Source organism: Pelodiscus sinensis, chromosome 15, assembly GCF_052426305.1.
Source record: "Pelodiscus sinensis isolate ZL-2025 chromosome 15, ASM5242630v1, whole genome shotgun sequence".
Taxonomy (NCBI): domain Eukaryota; kingdom Metazoa; phylum Chordata; order Testudines; family Trionychidae; genus Pelodiscus; species Pelodiscus sinensis.
Window position 1 is genome coordinate 16435740 of NC_143066.1, and position 23045 is coordinate 16458784.

The 23045-nt window shown below is 44.8% G+C and overlaps 1 protein-coding gene across 2 annotated transcripts in view; it reads right to left on the bottom strand.

The window, feature by feature from the left end:
- Window positions 1–546: 546 nt before the first annotated feature.
- The window catches only part of LITAF (lipopolysaccharide induced TNF factor), a 30776-nt gene continuing 8277 nt past the window's right edge, over window positions 547–23045 (bottom strand). For both annotated transcript variants that reach the window (XM_075899322.2, XM_006128499.4), the window contains exons 2-4: window positions 3304–3542; window positions 2606–2762; window positions 547–2017 (exon numbers count right to left, since the gene is read on the bottom strand). In XM_075899322.2, the coding sequence (XP_075755437.1) occupies window positions 1909–2017; window positions 2606–2762; window positions 3304–3526 (489 nt within the window). In that variant the 5' untranslated portion in view covers window positions 3527–3542 and the 3' untranslated portion in view covers window positions 547–1908. The remainder of the gene's footprint in view (window positions 2018–2605; window positions 2763–3303; window positions 3543–23045) is intronic.

The following is a 23045-nucleotide window of genomic DNA, read 5'->3' on the forward strand; positions in this document are numbered from 1 at the left end:
CATTTGCATGTTACATTCAATATAACCTGTGTGCAGGGTGTTAATATAAATTGACAGAAAACTGCAAGAAGTAGGTAAGCAGATCCACTGGGTTGCATAAAACTACTGTGGAAAGCAGAAGTCACCCCCTACTGATGCTGCTGGCACTATTGGGTATTGCTATCATCAAGCTTTGATTTTCTTTAGTTTAACTTATGACTACAGATAGTGTATTACAGGGAGTGCTAACATACATAGAAACTTGGAACTATTTTATTTCCATTATTTTGCTACCAATTACCTACTAGGTAAATTCTTGTGGTACAGCTAAATATCAGACCTGAAAACTTTGTTCCTAAATACAGAAGGAAGTTCTTATAACAATGCTTTTATTTTGGAGGGGCGGGGGGGTTCATAAGAACCATGAACAGTTTAAGGAAAAAGAAATGAATCAACTATATATGTGCTTATTTGTATCTGTAGAACAGCCCCTGCATTTCAATATTAAGAGGTATAATGTTTTTGGAAAAAAGTTACCTCTATTCCAAATATTTAGAGAGAGACACATTTTTAAAGAATGATAGTTGCAATGTTTATTGTTTACATAGGTTAATACAATTTTAGAATCATAGCCTATATTTAAAATTCAATTTTTAATGTTGCTTTTTTAAACAGACATTCAGCTAAATTAAGGCAAACACATTTGAACCTTCAGTGGTGAAGCCATGCTGTACTTCACACGAGGAACAGTATTAGACTGTAGTCCCTATCAGACAGGTCTACAGCAATCATAAATAGTACTTCAAGCTTCAGATAATCAAACTCCAATTTCTGTGATCAATCTCTGGAAATTCTTTCATTTTGGAAACTTTTCTTTCATCTGAAATATCTCTATACAAGTCTTGTCCAACTAGTGCTCACTCAGTGGAAAAAAAGTCACCTTCTTAATTAAAAGATGTGATCATCAGATTATACCAATTGCAAGTAAAAAGGGAGTTTTAGGGTTTTTTTTTTTATAAAGTTATGCAAATGGGATACAAGTTTTTATAACATTAAAGGCCTGAGGGTATTTTTAGGAATTACCATTTGGCTCATATAGTTACATTATAGGAAAGACAACACTGATAGTCATAACTATCATAATTTCCACTAGAAAGCTATCTTCACAGATTTATAACTCAGCAGTTAAAAATATATATACACATATGCACACAGACCTATAAAACAATCCTGCACAAAAATACTCTGCAATGCTAAAGGTCTGACAACTCACAAACAACAAGGAAACTGGGAGACTATGTTGAAAAGCCATCTGACATGGTAGCCTAAGCAGGCTTGACTTCGTAAAGCAGCCTAAGAGAAAAGCCAAATTTCAGGCTATTTTTGGTTTGGTTTTTTTAAAGGCACAACTTTAAAACAAAAATGTAAAGTGAATTTTAGTGCATGTAAAAGGTGCCAGATTGAAAAGGATTCTGGTCTTCACTGTAGTCAGCCACAGAATAGGCAGCCCCTACCAAGATGCGTTGGTGCTTTTCTGGAGGCATCACTTGTAGGGGAGAAAAGGTAAGTTTGTGTGCACACCAGTTCAGACCTTGATCTTCAGGGTGACGTGATCAGCTCAGGTCACAGTGCGCACAAAGAACTCTCTCACATACTAACTGGACTCACACAATCAGTTATTTTGCATAAACCATAGACACAAAAACAGCATTTGGTCAATATCAACTTAAGTGGCTGTGAAGTGACAGATTATATCCCCTGCCAGTCCTGAGTCCCCCTAAGTAGATTCTTACTAATAAAAACCAATATAGTGAGATATATCTTGATCCATTCAAATGACGATAAACACAGATCTTCATGAACTTCCGAAAGAGCTTGAAAAGGTGCTGAACAATTCTGGACGTCCATCTTCACTCAATTTGATATGGCTTACAAGCGCTTATAGGTACCAAGGAGAGCTTGGCAGCTTGGACAATAGTGATCCACATCTTGAAGGGCATCAATACAAAACGGGATGAAACAGCAACCAGCAATGCACCTGCAAAGACAAAACAGCATCCTTCATACTGCCTTCAATTCACAGCAAGTAACATTCGGCCCATGAAAATGGGATGGCGCAGTACTAGGAAGAGCATAGCCGAGTTTGGCAATGTACTTCCACTCTGGTTTTTAAGCAGTGCTTGTGAACCCTGCAGGGGTTGTGTACGTGAGAGCCACTGAACATTGAGGTGTGCCATTTACAGGGAGTGTAGCTAGCCACACTCACCAAGTAAAGACAGACAGTAAATTTACAGAAGCTGCTGACAGTTATGTCTGGGATTCTTTTATTCCACATGTTAACGGTCAAAGGGATTCTGAATGAGTGCTCAGTGTGTGCATGTGGGAGATGGGAGTGTTAATATACATTCAACAGAAACTTATCTCCACATAATTAGCATATTTAAAAGGCTTTACATTAATAGTTTAATAAAACAAGATGTGGGTTTCAAGCTAAGGCAAAGTAAGGAGAGAGCATCACAAGATGTAGGCTCCACCCCTCTCTCAGAGCCGCCTGTCAGCTATTTTGAGCTAAGGAAATGACAAGGGTAGAGAGATTCACAAACGAAATCATGCAATATCAACATACCCCAGCAGGCACAGGCTGCCACATGACAGCCAGGTCAGTGCTCCTGCACTGTGAGACAGACGTGTCACTATCATCTTGTTGCAGGAGAGGCAGCACATCTGAACTGGGCGATCATAAAACATTACAGGCTGCTGCACGTACACAGTCTGAACTGCAACTGAGCAAGCAAAGAGAAATGCACCATTTACCCCAGGTGTAAAAAAGGAAAGAAGAGGTCTCATCTGAACCACAACATACAGAATTAAGATGAAAGGAAACTGCAGTTTTGGGAAACAACTTCAATCAATGGAACAGTATCTTATGATCTAGGAATCAATCAACTTGCCTTCTAAGCAGGGGTGGCCTGAGGCAGGCTGCCGGCAGCTGGCACCCCAGGCAGAACGTGAAATCAGCGCCCCCACCTGCATGGCCCTCAATGGTGTATCATCATCATTGGGTGCCCCATTGAAGGCGGCGCCCTAGGTGACGGCCAAGTCGGCCTATACGCACAGGCTGCCCCTGTTTCTAAGCAATAGAAAGCCAGATATGGCAACTATAAAACAGGCAAGCTTCAGGTCACTCTTGGCCCATGAAATGTATATAGTGGGACAAGTAAAGAAATCTCTCCATTATCCTTACTTTATGTCTGTGTGGCACCAGTGATTATGCCCCAAGGTGAAACTACAAATATAAAGCTCTTAATTGTATTTCAGACTTACTTGGGTTAGGAGCTGAAACTGGTCGTGAAGGTTCTATGATTCTATGATATGGAGGAGGATTCATGCCCTTCATATTCGGTCCATGCTCAGATTCTTGGACAGGATATAGATTTGGAGGGTAAGTGTTGATTCCGGTTGTCTCTTCATAAGTAGGGGGTGCTGATGGTGCTGATGAGATTGGGTAGCCACCTGGAGCTGGCACATGGGGTGCTGGAGCTGACATTGTGTCTAAAACAAACCTGGAAGAAAGTTAGAATGTACAAGCTAATCAGAAAACAAAGTTACAGTACAGCATGCATCCAGATAAACAAGTCAGAAAATGCTGGCTATGGGTGTGAAAACACACACACCCTGAGCACAGCAAGTTATAGCACTGTAGAGCATCCGAGTGAACCAGGCTACAGTGCTGTTAGCTACTTCCCTTGCACAGGTGGTTTACATAAAGCACAGGGAGAGCTCTGCCCCAGGATATGTGCCATAGCCACTTTGTTTAAACAGCAGCATTTTCAACTGTAAGTGTAGACAAAGTCAAACACTTTAATCAGAGCAAGCAGTATCACCAGGCTTTTTGTTTGTTTTCTTATTTATAAACTTGTTCTTCAGAGTTTATTTATATGGTGTCTCTCCTTATCCAAAAAAGGATTTCCAGAATAACTTTACAGTTTCCCAGCCTTCCTTAATTTTTCCAATTGAATATGTTGTAAAAGATCCAGCATCTTCAACATCATAACAAGATAGCAACACCTGGCTATTGTTAACCATCAACCAGGCAGTACATGTTCAGCACATAGGATTTAACTCAATACCAGAGCTGCTACATAAAAATCATGTTTAAAATATTATCTTTGACCTTCCATAGGTTTTCAATTTTACCACATTTGCTAAAGCAGCAATTAACAAGAGTTAGATTGTTCACTCAATCTCCACCTCATGAATTTTGTATGAAAATGATGACCTTGTAACAATCATATCCATGGGAACAGACGGTCATAAAAGTAAGATAATTCCACATTCATGTAATAATTTCCCTGTACACCTTTACCACTCCCCCACCTCCTTTTCATGCTGGCCCTACACAATGGCAATATCTACACTACGGAGCTTCAAGCAGCACAGCTGTACTGCTGCAGAACTATTAAAGCCTCTTGTGTAGCCACTCTATGCTGTCAGGTGAGAACCCTCCTACCACCATAATTAGTTACCACTCATTGAGGTGGTCTAGGTCAGCAGGAAATGCTCTCCTGGCAAAATAGCACAGGAGGTAATAGTGTACGAAGTTGATTAATCGATAAGCAAAAGCTTATAGGTTAATGCTATAGACTACATGCATTTCCCTCCCCACCCACCCCCCAGCCAGTAAATTTTTTAGCAGGCTGGCCAGCAGCACAGCTCACTCTTGGCTTGCGACAGGTCTGGGACCTACCCCACTGCAGCTCTGCATTTCAAGTGTATTAGAAGCTGGGCAGGCAACCTGGCTCAGTCTTGGCTTGTGCCAGGTCCAGGACCTATCCCTGCTGTGGCTCTACATTTTCAGTGTATTAGGAGCCAGGCAGGGAGGCAGCCAAACTCTGTTTCGGTTTGCACTGGGTCCAGGAGCTCAGACATCACCTAGACGGGCTGCTGCATCTATCAGCTTGACTCCTCAGAAGTGAGGTTGGAGTGCACTGGCTACCAGCCCCGCCCCCGGGGGGACTATAGAATAGTCAACTAACCGATAAGAATTCATGAGTTTACTCAAGTATTCAATTAATTGATATTTAACATACCTAGCCCACACGGACACTTTTGTGAGAACATGCATCAATCAGCCCCTGCCATACCTAACCACCAGTTTTACCAATGAAACTGCTAATGTAGACACCTAAGTGTTAAGAGAGTCTTCTCTCTCCTTTCAAAGATTTCTAAAGACTCATCTATTACATCAAACATCCCAGCCATGCCAGCCTTCTCGCCTATATTTGTTCCATGTCAATGTATGGCGTGTCTACACTGAATTTGTGCCGCTATAGTAATTTAAGTTTAGCCACATGCTAAGTTACATAACACAATTTGATTTCCAGAAACGAAAATTGATGCTCACCCTCTTTGGTCATCTGTCATGTGAGACAGAGTTCTGTATCACCCTTGTGAGGCCAAGAATTCTTCCACTGCCTGCCCGATATTTGTGTAGATAAAAATATTCTTCATTCAGCACTATAAACTTACAAATTTTACACTTATTTGAGGACAGAGTAGTAGTTTTATATAGACTATTTCTGAGCCTTCTAAATAAATTAAGGCCCCATCTACATCAAGCTTGAAGGAAACAGAATCCTATTCCCATACACAGCTCACTGCTAGATTGGGGCCTAAAATTATTTGATACCCCCATGGCCTCAAAAAACTGCCTATTGTTAAGAGACCTTCCTACTTCTGAAACTGGCAAATTGGATAATCTGATGTTAACCGAAAAAAGTCAATAAAGTAGCTGACACTAATTCAAATCAGGATCAGATGCTAATTAGAACGCTAAGCTCATGGCAGTAGTTTCAACAGCACTTTCAACATTCCATCTCAGCTAAAACTAGATTGAGGCTACCACGTGAATCTAATATATAAAGGAGAATGTTTGTATGTTTCTGCGCTAATAACTTGGGCACTATAAGAGCTACTGCAACCAAACTTTGCATGGGGTAACCTTTCCTCCAGAAGAAGGTTTTAAGGTACTTTTGCCAGCGCGGGGAGAAGCAGCTTCCCGGGGGAAGCGGTGGGGACAGTCACTCACTAAGGGTACGTCTAGACTACCGCGTTTTGTCGACAGATACTGTCGACAAAACTTCCGTCGACAAAGAGCGTCCAGACACATTGAGTTCTGTCGACAAAGCAAGCTGCTTTGTCGACAGAACTCCATAGTCTGGACGCAATATTACAGGCAATAACACCTTCTGTCGACAGAGTTCTGTCGACAGAAGGTGTTATACCTCGTAAAATGAGGTTTACCAGCGTCGACAAAACTGCTGAGTTCTGTCGACATTATGTCGACAGAACTCCGCGGTAGTGTAGACGCTGGTATAGTTTTGTCGACAAAAGTCCACTTTTGTCGACAAAACTAGGTCGTCTAGACACACCCTTAGTCACTCACAGAGGAGCAAGGGGAGGGGTGGCGCTCCATGCGGCAGCTGGCCCACTTGCCTCTACCAGGCTGTTCCACTTCACAGGCACGTCCGGGGAGGGGGATCGCCCTCCTCCCTCCCACCCCGATGTACTCGGCCTGGGCCCCTCCCCTCCGGCAGGGCCCAAGGGTTGCTGAGTGGTGGGCTGGAGCTTGCAGCCACCGCTAGGGGGCGGTTGCAGGTGCTGAGGGGCGATTCCCAATGGGGAGGCAGCGGCCACGGTGCTGGGAGCAGCCTAGGATCTGGTGCAGCTTCCTGGTCACATGGTGGGGAGCCCCTAGTGCGGCAGGTAGCGGGGTGAAAGTTTTGGGGTGGGCAGTGGGGGTTGTTGCCCCCAGCAGCACCTGCAGCCCCATGCGCAAGATGGGCCGCCCCACCCACCCTTGGTCCCGTGCTTGCCCCCTCCCACCCACCCTTCACACAGGGCACCCCTGGCAGGACCCCACCACCGGCCCCGAGCAATACCAGGTAACTCCAGCTAGTTACTAATACAGTCTACCAGTGCTCAGCACTGCTTAGACCAGGAGTTGGCAACCTAAGGCTCGTGAGCCAAATATGGCTCACTAGGGAGAGCTAGATATCGCTCTTCTGGAGCCTCCCCTTGCTCTCCCCACAGCAAGGAGTCAGTGCTGGTGCTAGAGTCTTATGGTCCTCTGCAAAATTGGAACGCCAGCTTCTTGCAGATGTGGGGGGGGGGGCAAAACCCCGAGCCTCCCCCTCTGACCCAATGTTCAGGGAACAAGCGGAACAAAAAGTGTCTGTGTGCTGCTCTTTTCCATCCCTCTGCATGCAGGAAACAAGCAATGGGAAAACACTTCTCTGGAGGCTTCCCTTGTGAATCCCTCGTGGAACAACAGCAGCAGGAGGCCTGCCTGCCATGCAGTGTGAAAAAAGTGTCTCCTCACCCTACCTCCACCAGACACCTGCGGGCCAAAACACACCTGGCCAGAATGCTCCCCACCCTCTGCCCAGGAACCCCCTGGCCACTCCTGCCCCCTTGCCAGGCAACCTCTCTCCAGCCTGCTCCTGCCCCCAAGCCAGAGCTCGCACCTTCACGCCCTCCTACATCCCATCTCCTCCGACCCAGATTTTGCACTCCCATCCCTATCCCATTCACTGGCAATCCTGTTTCTCTCTCCCCCCCCACACCCCTCATTTTTTGCCCCACCCCAGAACCTGGGGCGGGGTGGAGGAGGGAGAGAGGCTCACAAAATCCACTCTATGGGGCTGGAGCACCAGGGGAGTGAGGTGTTTCAGTTGGGGTGTTCTGGAGGGTTCCCCCCCCCCTTCTCACTCGTGTGGTCCCCGACTGATTTTTCTGTGGGTCAGTGGGCCCCGACCCAAAAAAGGTTCCCCACGCCAGCCATAAATCAAGTCAACGTTAAAACCTTTTGTGTTGCACATACTTTATTTAAAAATGAATGTTAAGTCCAGCCAACAAGCCTCCAATTGGGGCCCAGCCCCCATCTGGCCACAGCGTCATAACACTCCTGAACAAACACTCCACACCAAGCCTGAGCCCATCATACACACCTGAACGCTCCCCTGCCTTGAGCCTCTCATACCCCACACTTGCAGAGTCCTGCACCCCCACATCACCCGTCCCCTGGCGTAAGATTGATAGAAGACAACCTAAAGCTACATCTACACTGGCAGCTTCTTGCAGAAGAACAGCTGTTCTTCCACAAAAATTTGCCAGTTGTCTACACTGCACAAGCATTCTTCCAGAAGTAAATTTACAATCTAGCATTGTAAAACAGGGCTTCTTCCGGAAGAGTTATTCCTCTCCCCACAAGGAATAAGCCCTCTTATGCAAGAGTTCTTCCAGAAGAGGCCAGTGTAGACAGGCAACATGAATTTCTTGCGCAAGCAGCCCCTATGGTTAAAATGGCCATCAGAGCTTTCTTGCGGAAGAGTGTCTACACTGCCATGGATGCTCTTGTGCAAAAGCATATGGCAGTGTAGATGCTCTCTTGTGGAAGAGTTTTTGCACAAGAACTCTTCCGCAAAAGAGTTCTTGCAGAAGAAACTGCCAATGTAGATGTAGCCTAAATGTATGCATGAAGTTGGATTTGACCAGTTATGATGTAAATATCAAAAAAATGTGTGAAAAGATGCAGCAGCAGAAGTCCCATTAAATAAAGCCTGAGTGTACATTTCATTTATGCTATTAATCATGTCAATCATCAATAGCATGTTATATATTTTCAGTCATGCAAATGAGTATTCTTATACAGCTCTCTGTTGACCACTTGTTCTGAATTTTGATGTAGTTGGGCTCTGCTTTAAAAAGATTGCTGACCCCTGGCTTAGGCAGTGCATGGGCATTCCAGGCCATAACATGGGAAGATCTTTTTATTTTTTCCCTTTTCTGTTAAAGGTCAGCAAGGCCTTGAGCAACTACTCCGGAAGTGGAAATGGAAGCAGGATTGTGAGAAGTGAAGATGAAGGTAGTTGAGGTGCATGGGAGAAATAGGAGAGAGGTTTTAATTAACCGCTGTTCAAAAATAAAGCCAAGGCATGTTAAAAATCAGGTCCTACATAATCTTGCTGAATTAGAACAACATTTTAAGAGTTATTTATATTTTGGAGAGGAAGCTCCTTATCTAAAAACAGCATACAAAATCTTTTCGGAGAGAGGGGAAAAACACCAATTCATGCCTGAAAAAACCCTTAATCACAAATAAGGCCAGTTTATTCCAGAATAAGAGCGTTCATATATGGAGTGTCTCAGAAACAGCTCTTCATGACTAAGTAAGCCTTTAGTAGATAAGTGCCAATGACATTTAAGTATTATGTTTTTATTCTGTTTATTGTTCTCCATTACTGGACACTGCTTCGTCTGCTTGAGTCTTTCAGGGGCTTTGCCTATATTCAAAGTTGGCTTAAAGTTCAAAAGTTGCATTGGTTTAGATGAAAAATGCGGAAAAAAATGAAAAACCCTGACTGAGCATTAAACTGCATTCAAGCCTAGCTTGTAGCAACCGGGCTCAAGTTAAACAAGTGTCCACACACAATTGCCTCTGTAAAACAAGAACAGCTAAGCAGCATGTTAAATCTACACTTACAACATGCCACTGCACTGGGAGAGAGCTATGTAAACCACATAAACAAGGAACAGGGCTCCCAGTGCCAGGAGTCTGTTTACACTGGCACTTTACTTGCTGCACTCAGGGAGAGTGTGTTTTTCACATCGCTGAGCCAAAAAGTTGCAGCGCAGTAAAATGGCAGTGTAGACATTGCCTTAAGTCAGTCAATAAAACACCACACACCTTTAGTTAAACCAATGCCATTTTGAATTCTTGCTTATGGTGACAAAAATGAATTCCCTGGTAGTAAATATCAATCAAGACTGAAAGGACAGATCATAAAAAAAAAGCCCACAATCTCAGTGCCTCAAAATAGGCATATGTTTCTTGGAGTTTATTCATGAAGCTTGACTTAGAAGCAGGTGTGCAAGCAGGAAGCCATGTACCATGATGCTATGCCAGCAAGAAATGTTAGTGAATGCGAGGAACCGGAAAGAGCTGGCCTTCCCTTTTGGGGGGAGGCAAGAATGGGGCTGGGCACTTCTCCTTAAACAAAACAGCACTAGGGAGGATATTCATTCTTTATACGGCTTTAACTGTGGAACACATATGCAAAACAACAAAGGCTTTATTCACATGACTGTGTTGTGTTGGTCAGGACTCAATCAAGAGGGGAGGAGTGCAGGGAATTAAGGTGATTTATACAGTGGTTTTTATTCGGTTTTTCTCTATTGGTCTGAATTATCCATGTTCATACTGCATCACATCAAGTCCCAAACATTAGAAGAATGCCTCTGCTTGCACTGATCAGATGATATCTGGATTCTGATGTCAGCCCAGTTCGGCAGCTAGACAATGCAAAACCAGGTGTCCTAAACGTGTACAGAATTTTTCTTTGCAGCCAAACTAGTCTAACATGCATTTTGTTAACTTGAATTGGACCAGCAAATGCCTCATTTTCCAGTTTTGTGGGTGACAGATTATAATGCCAAAAGCTTCAGCAGGGTAGCAGAGTTAGTCAGTAACAAGAAAAACTTAAACACAACAAATAGTCTAGTAGCACCTTAAAGACTAACAAAACATGTAGATCCGTGGTCACCAACCAGTAGATCGTGATCTACCGGTAGATCTCAGGGGTTCTAAGAGTAGCTCTTGAGCCCTCTCTGAGCTGCACACCTGCGCAGTACATTTACATTAGATTTCCTCGTTTGAGGAGCAGCTACTCACCGAGCAACACCACAGGTGAGTAGCTGTGAGGAATTATGGGAGCTGGGAGGTCGGGAGGGCAGAAACACCCCAACCAGCTGACTATGGCTTTCAGCTGAAAGAGGCTGCCCCGTGCTCCAGCTGATCGGCGGCTTCTCCTCTGCGCCTGCCCACGTGGAGCTTGGTGCACGCTGGCTGAGCGCCATGGCCAGCTGGCTGGGCAGCTGCTTCTCTTCCCTACAGCCTGGCTGCCCTGCACTCAGTCCAGGGAGGCTGCATCAGGCTCCAGCTGTGCTGGAGCAAGCTTTCCCGGCTGAGCGCAGGGCAGTCGGGCGGGAGCAAAGAGAATCGACTTCCCAGCCAGCTGGCCATGGCGCTCAGCCAGGGTGCACCAAGCTCCACGTGGGCAGGCGCAGAGGGGAAGCCGCCCAATCAGCTGGAGCGTAGTTCAGCCTCCTCCGGGCTGAAGGCCACAGCCAGCTGGCCAGGCAGCTTCCCCTCTGCGCCAGCCCATGTGGAGTGTGGTGCACCCTCGCTGAGCTTCAAGGAAGGGGCAGAGCGGTAGATCTTGGCTTGGTCTGTCATTTAAAAAGTGATCTTGGGTGTAAAAAGGTTGGAGACCACTGATGTAGATGGTAACATGAGCTTTCATGGGCACAACCCACTTCTTCAGATGACAGGATCCTCATGATACCATCTACATGTTTTGTTAGTCTTTAAGGTGCTACTAGATTATTTGTTGTATTATAATGCCAGACACAGAAGGCCTTAAGTCAGCTGCCTCTGGAATCTGTAAAGATCTTTGCTAAGATGAGGAACATATTTCACACATCTGCCCACCTTTATTCAAATGAAACTCCTGATCCTACAGCTCAGGTATGGTCAATTTCATCAAGAATAATTTATGAATCTACAACTTAATCCTGCAAACCTTTTAATCAATCTCACTGGAGACAATGGGACTCTGTATTTCAAAGAATCAGTTTCTTTTATAGGAATGGAAGTGACTCCCGAAACAATGTGCGGAGTACAATACCATAATGCAATGTAGGATAGAGCAATTTTTAAATAGAACTGAAGTCATATATATGGGCTATGTCTAGACTACATGGCTCCGTCGACGGAGCCATGTAAAATAGTTTATTTGGCATAGGCAAAGAAGCGAGGATTTAAATAATCCCCGCTTCATTAAAATAAACATTGCTGCCGCGCTGTGCCAATGATCAGCTGATCCAGCACGGCAGGACAGTCTAGACGCACTGCGGTTGACAAGGGAAGCCTTTGTGGACCGCTCTGGTAAACCTTGTTTCACCTAACTCACATTCCATAAACAGACTGAATCTACTATAGATTTGAGACTTCCATCTGTTTGGACCACCAAATTAGGTATACAACTTCCTTTTGTAACAAAAAGCAAGTCAGGGTACCAGGGTTTGGTTGTGCCAGGAAAATAGGATCTGCCTAGAATGCGATTGCTTCTCATAAACCATCTCTTTCTGGGATCCCGCAAATCAAGGGAGATTTCCCCTTAGACGCTGGTCCTCAGTTGAGTGTAGAAAATCTGTTTAGGCATCCTGTGTGTCAGGCATCCTGACCATGTGAACAGACCATGATAGCTGCCTATTGGCGACTATTGCCTCAATGCTGCAAGAATCAGCCTCAGCGAGGACACTAACAGTAGTCAGTCTGTCCGGCCATGTGATGCCCAATATTCTCCTCAGATACTTTTGGCGGAATTTCTCCAGATCTTTAATGTCTCACCTATAGGGAGTCCAGGCTTCAGCTCCATTCAGCAATGTTTCTTGGGATAACCCTTATCCCGAGATAAGGGAAGCTGCTGATATGCTTCAGCACTTGGTTACCTGCAGTGACTGCTGGTTCGGATAACAGTATTGTGGGTGTTGGCTGAAAGAGAACCTTGGTCTTTAATGCATGGAGAGTCAGTCCCAACCTGCATAAGGCCATGGCCAAAATGTCAACGATTGCTTGGAGCCTATCTTTTGGGGTGGCACTGATTTGGGCATTATCAGCATATTGAGTTCTACCACCAGCGTTATTTTGGTCTTGGCTCTGAAGCGGCCCAGACTATAAACCATACTCTTTCCCTAGGGTGTGCCCACTGGAGCAGCAGCAGCCACGAAGAAGCACTTTTCACCTAGCCACAAGCTGCTACAGCGAGAGCACGCTGGGCTAGTCCTCTCTCCCCAGGGTAACATGCATACTCAACCCCTCATTCCCACTCTGCCCCCTCCCCTAGAGCAATGATTTAAAATGAAGAAAACAATTGAGCTAAGGACCCAAGCAACATCAGGTAAATTTTCTAGTACTATCTGAGGGGAAATGAGTAATTAAGCATGTTGATCTACAAATATCCATTTAATCACTGTACTAGAAGAGAGTCAACTATATTTTCCATGTAATTTGAAGAAAGTAACAGCCTGAATTTTGTGTTAATCAGCCCGTACCTGAAAAATATTACTATTACATGCCTTCTAAGAGAAAAGAATCAGTCTACACCAACTGAAAGGAATTTTTAAACTGGTGTTCAGAAGAGCGCTATAACCTCGTGAGCAAAGTGCAGAGAGGGTACCCTCCCATATTATGAATAAGAAATAAAAACAGAGGAAAAAGTTCACAGATTTGCAAACCAAAAAACCTGTATTATGTTTTAAACCATGGGTTCCAAAACTGGGGGGCATGAAGAAATTCTGGGGGAAGGGGGAGCATGAGACAACCCAGCCTCCCCCCCCCCCATATCAAGTTTTGCTGCCCTGTTCCATTCCTTTTTTCCTCCCCCCCCCCCCCCCACAAAGTTTTGCTACTCTTTGGGTGGGAGGAGCTTGAGGGTTTTTCAAAAATCAAAAAGGGGGGCGTGATGCCAAAAAGTTTGGGAACCACGGTTTTAAACCATCTAAGCACACACCAGGTTTTTGAACATTAAAAAGTTAACTGCAAAGGAACACTGAAGCCCACTAACCTGAATGCGTGGCAGCCAGTATGCCTTGACTAATGGCCCACTCATACCTGCACATCTAAGTAACCTTGCCCTGTTAGGCTAAACAGCACCATAGCTCTGCCTCCATCTGTCACACAGATAATAAAACTTGAGGGGGTGGAGGGAGAAGACATGCACACTGGTGCTGGCACACAGCATCTCAGGTACATGGTGTGATTTTTCACAATCTCTTTCGGGAATATGCATGTGAAATTGCTAGTATTTATAATTATACTATTTCTATGCATGTATGTACATTACTTCAGGTACCAAGGTGAATATTAGCTAGAGATGCATCTACACTGCACCATTATTTCGAAATAATGTGAGCGTCTACACAGTCATTCAGTTACTTTGAAACTTCAAAATAAAGGACAGCTTATTCCAAAATGTGTAAACTTCTATGTACAAGGAATAACGCCTATTCAAAAATAGCTATTTTGAAATAAAGCAGCAGTGGAGCATCGCACGTGCCATTTTGATATAGCCCCTCACAAGGGCATGTCTACACTACAAAGTTAATTCGAACTAACAGCCGTTAGTTGGAATTAACTTTCATAGGCGCTACACATACAAACCGCTAGTTCGAACTTAATTCAAACTAGCGGAGCTCTTAATTCCAACTAGGTAAACCTCATTCTACGAGGACTAATGCCTAGTTCGAATTAAGGGCTGTGTAGCCACTTAATTCGAAATAGTGGGAGGCTAGACCTTCCCAGCTTGCCCTGGTGGCCACTCTGGGTCAAACCAGGGAAACTCTTCTACCCACAGAGCCCTTAAAGGGCCACAAACTGGCCACGATGCTTGTGCTGCTGCACGGCATGAGCCATCCACCCGCTGCCACCCAGCCCTCCGCCTCTGCCCAGGACCAGGCCGGTGGCTCCCAGGAGTCTGCCCAGGGCCGCAAGACGCGGGCACCCGCCTGGTCTAGTGTGGAGATCGTGGACCTCATCCAGGTTTGGGGGGAAGGCCACCAACATCCATGACCTCCGCACTAGGCACAGGAAAGTGGCTGTCTAGGGCAGGATAGCTGTCAGCCTGGTCACCAAAGGCCACATGCGAACCCAGGAGCAGGTTTGCATGAAAATCAAGGTGGTCCAGTGAGACCTCCGACCCTGAGCTTAGAACATAAGAATGGCCGTACTGGGTCAGACCAAAGGTCCATCTAGCCCTGTAGCCTGTCTGCCAACAGTGGCCAATACCAACTACCCCTGAGGGGATGGACTGAAGACAATAACCAAGCCATTTGTCTCGTGCCATCCATCTCCAGCCTTCCGCAAACAGAGGCCAGGGACACCGTTCCTACCCCCTGGCTAATAGCACTCCATGGACCCAACCTCCATGACTTTATTTAACTTCTCTTTAAACTCTGATATAGTTCTAGCCTTAACAGCCTCCTGTGGCAAGGAGTTCCACAGGTTGACTATTTGCTTTGTGAAGAAGAACTTTCTGTTACTAGTTTGAAGCCTGCTACCCATTCCTTTCCTTTGGTGTCCTCTAGTCCTTCTATTATGGGAACTAATGAAGAACTTTTCTTTATGCACCCTCTCCACACCACTCATGATTTTATAGACCTCTATCATATCCCCCCTCAGTTTCCTCTTTTCTAAGCTGAAAAAAAACCTCAGTCTTTTTAGCATCTCTTCATATGGGACCTGTTCCAAACCCCTAATCATTGTAGTTGCCCTTTTCTGAACCCTTTCCAAGACCAAAACATCTCTTTTGAGGTGAGGCTACCACATCTGTACACAGTACTGAAGATATGGCGTACCATAGTTTTATACTTCCACTCCTCCTTCTTCCCCTGGCTTCCTTCTTGCAGCTCCCTCCTCCCAGGTTTCCCCCTCCCCTCTCCCACCCTCTCTCTTCCCCTCTCCCATCTCCTTTTCCCAGTCTCCCCAGAGGTTAATCCCCCCCCCATCCCGAGTTTTGTTAAATAAAGAGTTTCTATTTTTGAACACACGTATCCTTTATTTTTTGCATCAGGAAGGGGAGCTAGGGAGGGGTAAGTGGAAGGAGGTGAGGGAGGAATGGGGTACGAGCCCCCGATGGGGAGGACTGGGGTGGCTCTGGGGGGGTCCTCAAGGTGGAAGCTCTCCTGCAGTGTCTCCTGGATCCTGACAGCCCCCTAATTGACCCCCCCCAGATGGCAGCCTGCGGCAAGTGCAGCTGAATTAACTAATTAAGTTAGTTCGAATTAGCGCTGTAGTGTAGACATACCCTAAGTTATTCCTCCCCAGTGGGCCTCTAAATCGAGCTAGCATGTCTACATTAGGGAAGCCTGCCTTGGACTAATTGTGAGGCTTCCCTGCAGTGTATAAGCGTGCACTATAGACGTACCCTATGTTCATTACGTTTGCTCCTGCGGTAAGGCCCGTATTTAGCTAGACCGTGGAGCAGGGGTGGCCAACCCGCAGCTCTTCTAAGAAAAAATTTTGGCTCCCGCACCTCTTCAAGGGGCAGCTGTGTGAAAGAGAACCGCAGCATCCCGAGCATCCTTCAAAATGGTCACCATTAAAAGGGCAATGCCTGCTATTTACTTAAAAGGGCAGCGTCTCGCTCCCCCCCCCTTTTTTTGCTCAACAACTCCTGTCCTCCCCTGCCCATCCCCCCCGTCCCTCGGTTCTTTGCGCTGTATCCACCACTATTTTGGCTCTTTGTCTGTAACAGACTGGAGTCTCCTGCCACGGAGGGATAAGTCAAGCTGCATGGCCCATTAAGGAATTCTTAGCTCAATTTCCCAGGTGATTCTAAACATTTTTCACAGTGAGATTTCCTTTTACTTAGCACTTAACAGGAGCTAGAAGGTCCTGGCCTGAAAACACTGCTATTTCACTTCTTCATTGCTCTGGCCTTTTTCCTGCTCCAGCTCTCCACTATGAACATACACAAATGGAAGCATTTGTCAGCAGACTGAAGATCTCAGTCCACTGAAGATCTCAATTTCCTTGATCCTTTGCAAATGGACTCATGAGTTGGCTATGATACAGAGACTATTCTAGCCTCACTGTTCACTGCAAGGAAATCACTTTATCACATGAGTGAGCAGCCTATATCACAGGTATAAGCAACATAGCCTAGGCTATGTTTCCTCTCCAAAAACCAAAACCTGTTCCCATTTAACTCAATAGTAAAATTCCTTTTGGTTTCAATGGGAACAGGATGTGACCCCAAGAGATCAGATTCTATTAATGTGATTCTGATCAAGTGCTTATCTGCGCAGAGACAGCTCTCATGCATGTTCTACCAGGCTGACTTTGATTGCCCCTCCTATGCCTGTGCCTAGCAAAGAGCAAAACTTAAAGCAAACTGTGAGAAGCTTTGTTTGGATGTAAGGGAGGCCCTGAAAGTATGTTAAAGGAAAGTGGAGTGATCCTCTTTCCTTCATTTCAGAAGTTTTCAGTGGGGTATGCTGCTGGATTCTCAGTGACTCCGGAAGTACAGGTAGCAGATGGGGCCTGAAGGATCATTTTATAATTACATCCATTAAACAGATGCAGTTGTAAAATTTTAGACAAGAAAAGGAAGTACCAGAGGGGAACAGAGAATCGTGGGGGCCCTGGGATAGGTGATGAAGAGGAGTTACATGGAAGGTTACATGGGGATGTCATGTGCTTGCCTTTGTGTCCCTCCCATGAGTGCAATACCAGAAAGAAATTATTTCTACTTGCATCACTCGATGGAAGATAGACATGACTTTATTACTGCTGTTTATCAGATCACATGGCCTCACGTCAGTAAAAGCATGCTCAGTTTCAAATCAATGTGGTAAACTGCATCCAGACATTTTACAACATGTGGTATAATATACCCGTAGTATGGTAGGTAGCTGCAACTTAGAAATTTAGCAGCTTATACATATCTCAAAATCTTGCAATTGACCAACGTTCTCCTTACACTATAGCATATGTGGAAAGCCAGTAATACAATCACCAACCAGTAGATCGGGATCTACCGGTAGATCTTTGAGCCTCTGACAAGTGATCCTGACTGGTTTGGCGAGGAAGCTCTCAAGTGCTGCCACTTCAGTTGCCCCTCCCCCCACAGTCATACTGTTCCTATTCTCTTCCCTTTGAACTGTCCCTTGGAAGCCTCCTGCTTAATTCTTTGAGTTCTAAAATGCCTAACTTGTTATGTCTGCAGTAATTATCCCTGTGATTGGTTGTGCTCCTGGAGGTGGCTGGCATGTTTCTGCAGTCCCTGGGGGGGTCAGTGCAAGGGTTCTCCGCATGCAGTTCAGCTGAGGAGGGAGAGAAAGCAGTGCACCTCTCCTCCCACCTGAAAGTACTGGCCCAGAACACAGAGGCTTTAAAGACTACAGCCCAGAGCTCTGGGTTGAAGCCCCTAAAGATCCTGCTGTGGCTGGAGGAAGAGGCAACAGGTGGCTACAGCAACTCTGTGTGCGGCAGCCTGAATGCCTGTATTAGACTTTTTAGGCAAAAACACAGTTGCGTAGCTTAATGGGAATCTTGGAGGTGGGTGCTCTAGAGGAGGAAGTAGGCAGCCTCAGTGGTATGAACAGAATACCAAGTAATAGGATCTAGAAGATCTCTTGTAACTGAACCCATCACAAAACCAAGCTAGGGTCTGATAACACCAGTCCTGGGAGGGGACGCTGCAGAAACATTGAGCAACATGGAAAAATAAAAAAGCTATTGGCCCTGATGGAGTATAAGTACTTCTTGAACAAAACATCTAGAGTAGTAACACCTTGATGGTTCTTTTTGCAGATGATTATGAGTTCAAGAGGGAAGTACAAAGGAAAGGGAAGAATTTGAAAAATCAGGTGTATACGTGAAAATGGCGCACAACCTGCAGAAAGAGGATACATAGTCTGCATTTTAAATAATGCCCTGCAGGAAGACTAAAATTGGGAGGTGAGGGTGGAACGCAGCCATTACCAGGAGGCACTAGGGATGTTACATGTCTACACAAAAATTAACTGTTGAAATTTTCAGTAGTTACATGTTTATGGGGGGGGGGGGGGAAGGGAGGGAAAGAAGAGAAGGCAGTGCATGTGGGAAGCCAGTCCTGCCTCTGAGTCCTCTCAAAATGCTCTCTCCATACAACGCAGATAGCAAAAGTGGTGGGGAAGACAATAAAATGGGCAATTGGCAGAGGATAAAGGAGGCAGTAGAACAGTATCAGTTAAGCACAGTGCCCCTCAGTTATTTTTAAGCTGTGTATGCAAATTAGCAACATTAAACGGTCCAAAAGCAGAATGTACAGAAGTACCTTAATGGTAAGACGCAGACTAGTTGTAAGGCTGGAGCTGCTTTCATGCTGATGCGCAGGCATTTCCCTTTCACTTTAATAGGTTTTATACACATTATGTCCTTAAAGCAGTGGCACAAAATAGCTCCGTTGTGCAGGCTATCCCTTCTCAGCTGCCAATCCGCAGAACCCTGAGGTGGAGGCCAGGGCCAAAGACTCTAGTCTCCGGCCTTCCAAAGTAATCTGCACATCTCCCCACCCCAATCATAGTGGCTACAGATTCACTGCAGTCGAGAATGCTGTGTTATTTGGTGGGGATGAATCAGGGAGTGCTCTGTGGAGTGTCAATAGGGCAGCATAAAAACCACCCACAATTAACAAGAGAAGCTGGGGTACCTTTGGAATCATAACTACTCAGTGCTGTGCCTCCTCCCTTGCCCTGCCCATATTCCTACAGGCCCAGATCTCTGTCTTTTAGAGAGGGAAAAAGATTGTTTATGGGGAGGAGGCAGCATCCCTTTTAGCATTTCCACCCAGACAGCCTCCCACTACAGATTTGTTCCTATGTAAAGCATAAAAGTCACTGAACTGAGGGGCAGGCAAGGCTGTTAAATCACACTGGTGAGCAGCTCCACTCAAACTAAGACGGATACTCATTCCAACTAGCTGTTACCTTAAATAAAGACAGCTGAATGCCAAGTTCTATTCCAGGGAGTGACGCACAGATACTCCTCTCCCATGGCAAAAATGAAACATATTATGATTGATTGTGAAAGTTTTTCACAATCATACTCAAGCCTAGTGATGACACATCTGTGGGTGAGAATAGTTTGAAAATTTCAAGCTAAACAAATCCTGAGTAGTTAGGATTCTTCTCCCCAATAAATTAGGAGGTAGTTTCAGGTTGGAGGCTTGAGTTCATGCTATCCCAGAACCTCCAACAAGTTCCCAAACTATAAACCGAAAGTCCAAATTCACATCCTAACCTGAAACTACTGACCATAACAAGCAGGAAGTGGTGCTGGCCATGCCTCACGGAAATAAGAGACACCTGGTTAGACAATCTATTTGTCTAGCTATTAGAGACATTAAAAAGTTATCCCCAAAAAAGCCATAACGTAGTATGTAAGGATTTATTGCTGAAATCCAGATTTCAGCATTTCCATCAGATCCAGTTCAGTAAGGATGTACGTACGACAGATACAAAAAGTCACTCAAGGTAAAACTTGACTCGGCTCAAAGGTGCCTGTGCTCAATGGTGAATCTCAGCAAGGTATGTGGAGATAAATACACAAACAAATATTTTTCAATTGTGTTAGATTAACTATTAAAAAGACCTCTGAATCCTCATTGAAGTGGGGAGACAGGTCTTATCACATAATTTTTGTAACACTACATGCATTTATCTTGATTAAGAAAAGATGTGGGAGGTTTTTAAAGTTGCTAATTAGAACTAGCTTCTGCCTTGTAAAATCCTAGTGGAGACAAAGCAAAGAGAACAGTCACATGGGAAGGAAGTGATATGCAAAATAGATTGTTTCAGCAGCATAGGAACTACCATGACTTGAGTAGTTAGGATTCTTTTCCCCATTAAACGAGGCAGTACCATAAACAATGGCTCTGCTGTAATCCATGGCCACCCCTACAACACAATATGGCCAGCTAATTCTAACATTAGCCTGAGGCCTTGGCTTCACTAAGCAGCCCAGTGGTGCACTGTGGGGAGCCAAAAGCAAAAAGGAGACCAAAGGAATCAGGAAGTGCTTAAGCGCAAATATTGATTGTATTAGCAACCAAAAGTGACTGGACTAGGAGGAACAGGTCAGAAGTAAAAAGGAAAAACTGAGTCATTGACTTAACCTTTAATCCATAATTGTTGGTTGGTCTGGTTTCCCAGAGTCTAGTTTTAGTTGGTATGTATTTAAACAGTTACACAGCAGACACAGTATAAGTAACAAATTCAAGCACTCGAAAAAGGATAAATTTGAGACATTTATTGGGACTTTTTTAAAATACAGGTTAATGAACAAATAAATGGCTAAACATGGTGTCCCATTACAGCAATATTTATATTTTAAACATCTTTTCCTATATTACCAATATTAAAATTGAAGCAAACTTAAAAATGACTTATTTATCTGTTAGGGTGGTTAAGATTTTTACTTTAAACAGCAACTAGTTACAGTATTTGCATACAAAACATTTCCTGCTTTTGTACTAATTCAACACAATGGTTAGCATTAGACACTCTCCCGTACCGTGTTTGCAAGCCAAACTAAAAAATGGTTTCTATGAAGATTTTTGTAATGTATATTAAAAATACATAATACCGATGTGAATGACAAATCGACTATCCAATAAGCAAATGCTTATTCGATGGTCACCACACTAGTCGACTAGTTGCTCCCTCTATCAGAAAGTGGCAGCAAGGGAGGGAGGGGGAGAAAGGGGTGCTTCAAAGCAGCAGCACCATGTGGAGCCCAGGACAGACCTTTGGGTCTGCTGCTTTGAAACACTATGTGCAGCCTGGGTACCTGCAGCTCAAGAGAAATCAGTTAGACTGTGTATATTAAGAAGAATGCTTGAAAACATGCCAGTTCACAAAACAAGTGACAAAAAAATAAAATGAGGCATGTGCATAAGGTTGTGACCTACATACCATTTGGGAGGGAAAAGATCTAGCAATGCAAGATAACAGCAACAGGCACCTCAGAGATCTGCCTGATACCTTCCGATCTGTTTAAGATCCTTGCACTAACGCAAAAGCAGGAGACCAAACTAGTTGATCACGATGGTTACTTCGAACCTTCATGTCTGAACACAAAATGCTTCTTTTCCAGATCTTGCAAAATAAGTACTTCCTTAGGGGAAAAACCTTTTGCATTTGGAAATCCATTAATGCCAACGGTCCTATACAGTCCACTGTTCTTTATTCAATATGGCTCAACCATCCTGAAATTCAGTGGTTCTGCCTGTATTTTAAGATTCCTGATTTTACAAGTTGAAAAGATATTTTGTTCATTAGATTTTAAAAAAGCTCCTTATATTTTAATTCCCAGACCCCTGTAGTGTGGATTGCTTAAAAGTTATATTTGTTCCATTAAAAGGGTAACTCAAAGACCTGGACTCCTAGTGAATATCCATCTTGCTGTATCACACAAACTTGAGGACACAATGTTGTAAAAGAATCTGGCCCATGCAGACCATTGTACATGTGTTACTCAGGAAGGGAACTTGTGGGAGGGGTTGTTTTGGAGAGGGAGTTTGGGGGGGGGGTATGTTTCCTACTATGGGATGGGGGTGAGGGGAACATACCACAAGAACAGTATTGGAAGGTTTAAACACATGCACCTGGCCAGGAAGTCCTAACTGGCTGGAAACGACAGCTGTGGCCAGGTGAACTTCACCAGAAGGAAACAAAGGCATGGTGGATGAGTCAGAACTAGCTCACATAGAATTCCCCCACAGGAGTCATAAACAGTGAAGATAATCTCTTTGTAAACTGGAGGTCAAGAATGTCAACGTCAAAACAAACTGGGCAGAGGAAGTAGAATGAGCACTCTGGGCCTGAGTCTACTTTCACTGACACTGATGTAAGTTAATTTACTTCAACAGTTAAGTCTTGAGTTGTACTGGGATACATCTGGAGTAGTAGGAATATCCAGCCTTTAGATTTACTGGGCCCAGCTCTCCTGACATTTGGTTAGGAATCACACATGCTGCACAGTGGGATGGAGAGTAGCCTGATCTGGCCAGATAAGAATTTTCCTGGTGTGGGGAAACTCTATGGTGGAACCGAGACAGCCTCGTTGTTCCAGGCACCACCCCCTCACTTACTCACAACATAGGCAAAGCTGATAGCACTGACTGTACAGGAGGGGTGAGGAACCTTTTTTCTGTCAGGGGATACTGACCCACAACAAAAATCAGTCATGGGCTACACATAGTCCTGAGGAGGCCAGATGCTTAGGACTTCCCCTGCACTCCAGAGTGGGGCCAGAAATTAGGGGATCAGGGTGTGGGAAGGGATTCTGGACTGGGGCTAAGGAGTTTGGAGTGGGCTAGTGGCTTGGGGAGGAGGTGGAGGTAGGCTCTGGAAGGTTAAGCAGCAGTAAGGTATTCTGACCTTGGGAAAGGGGAGGGGGG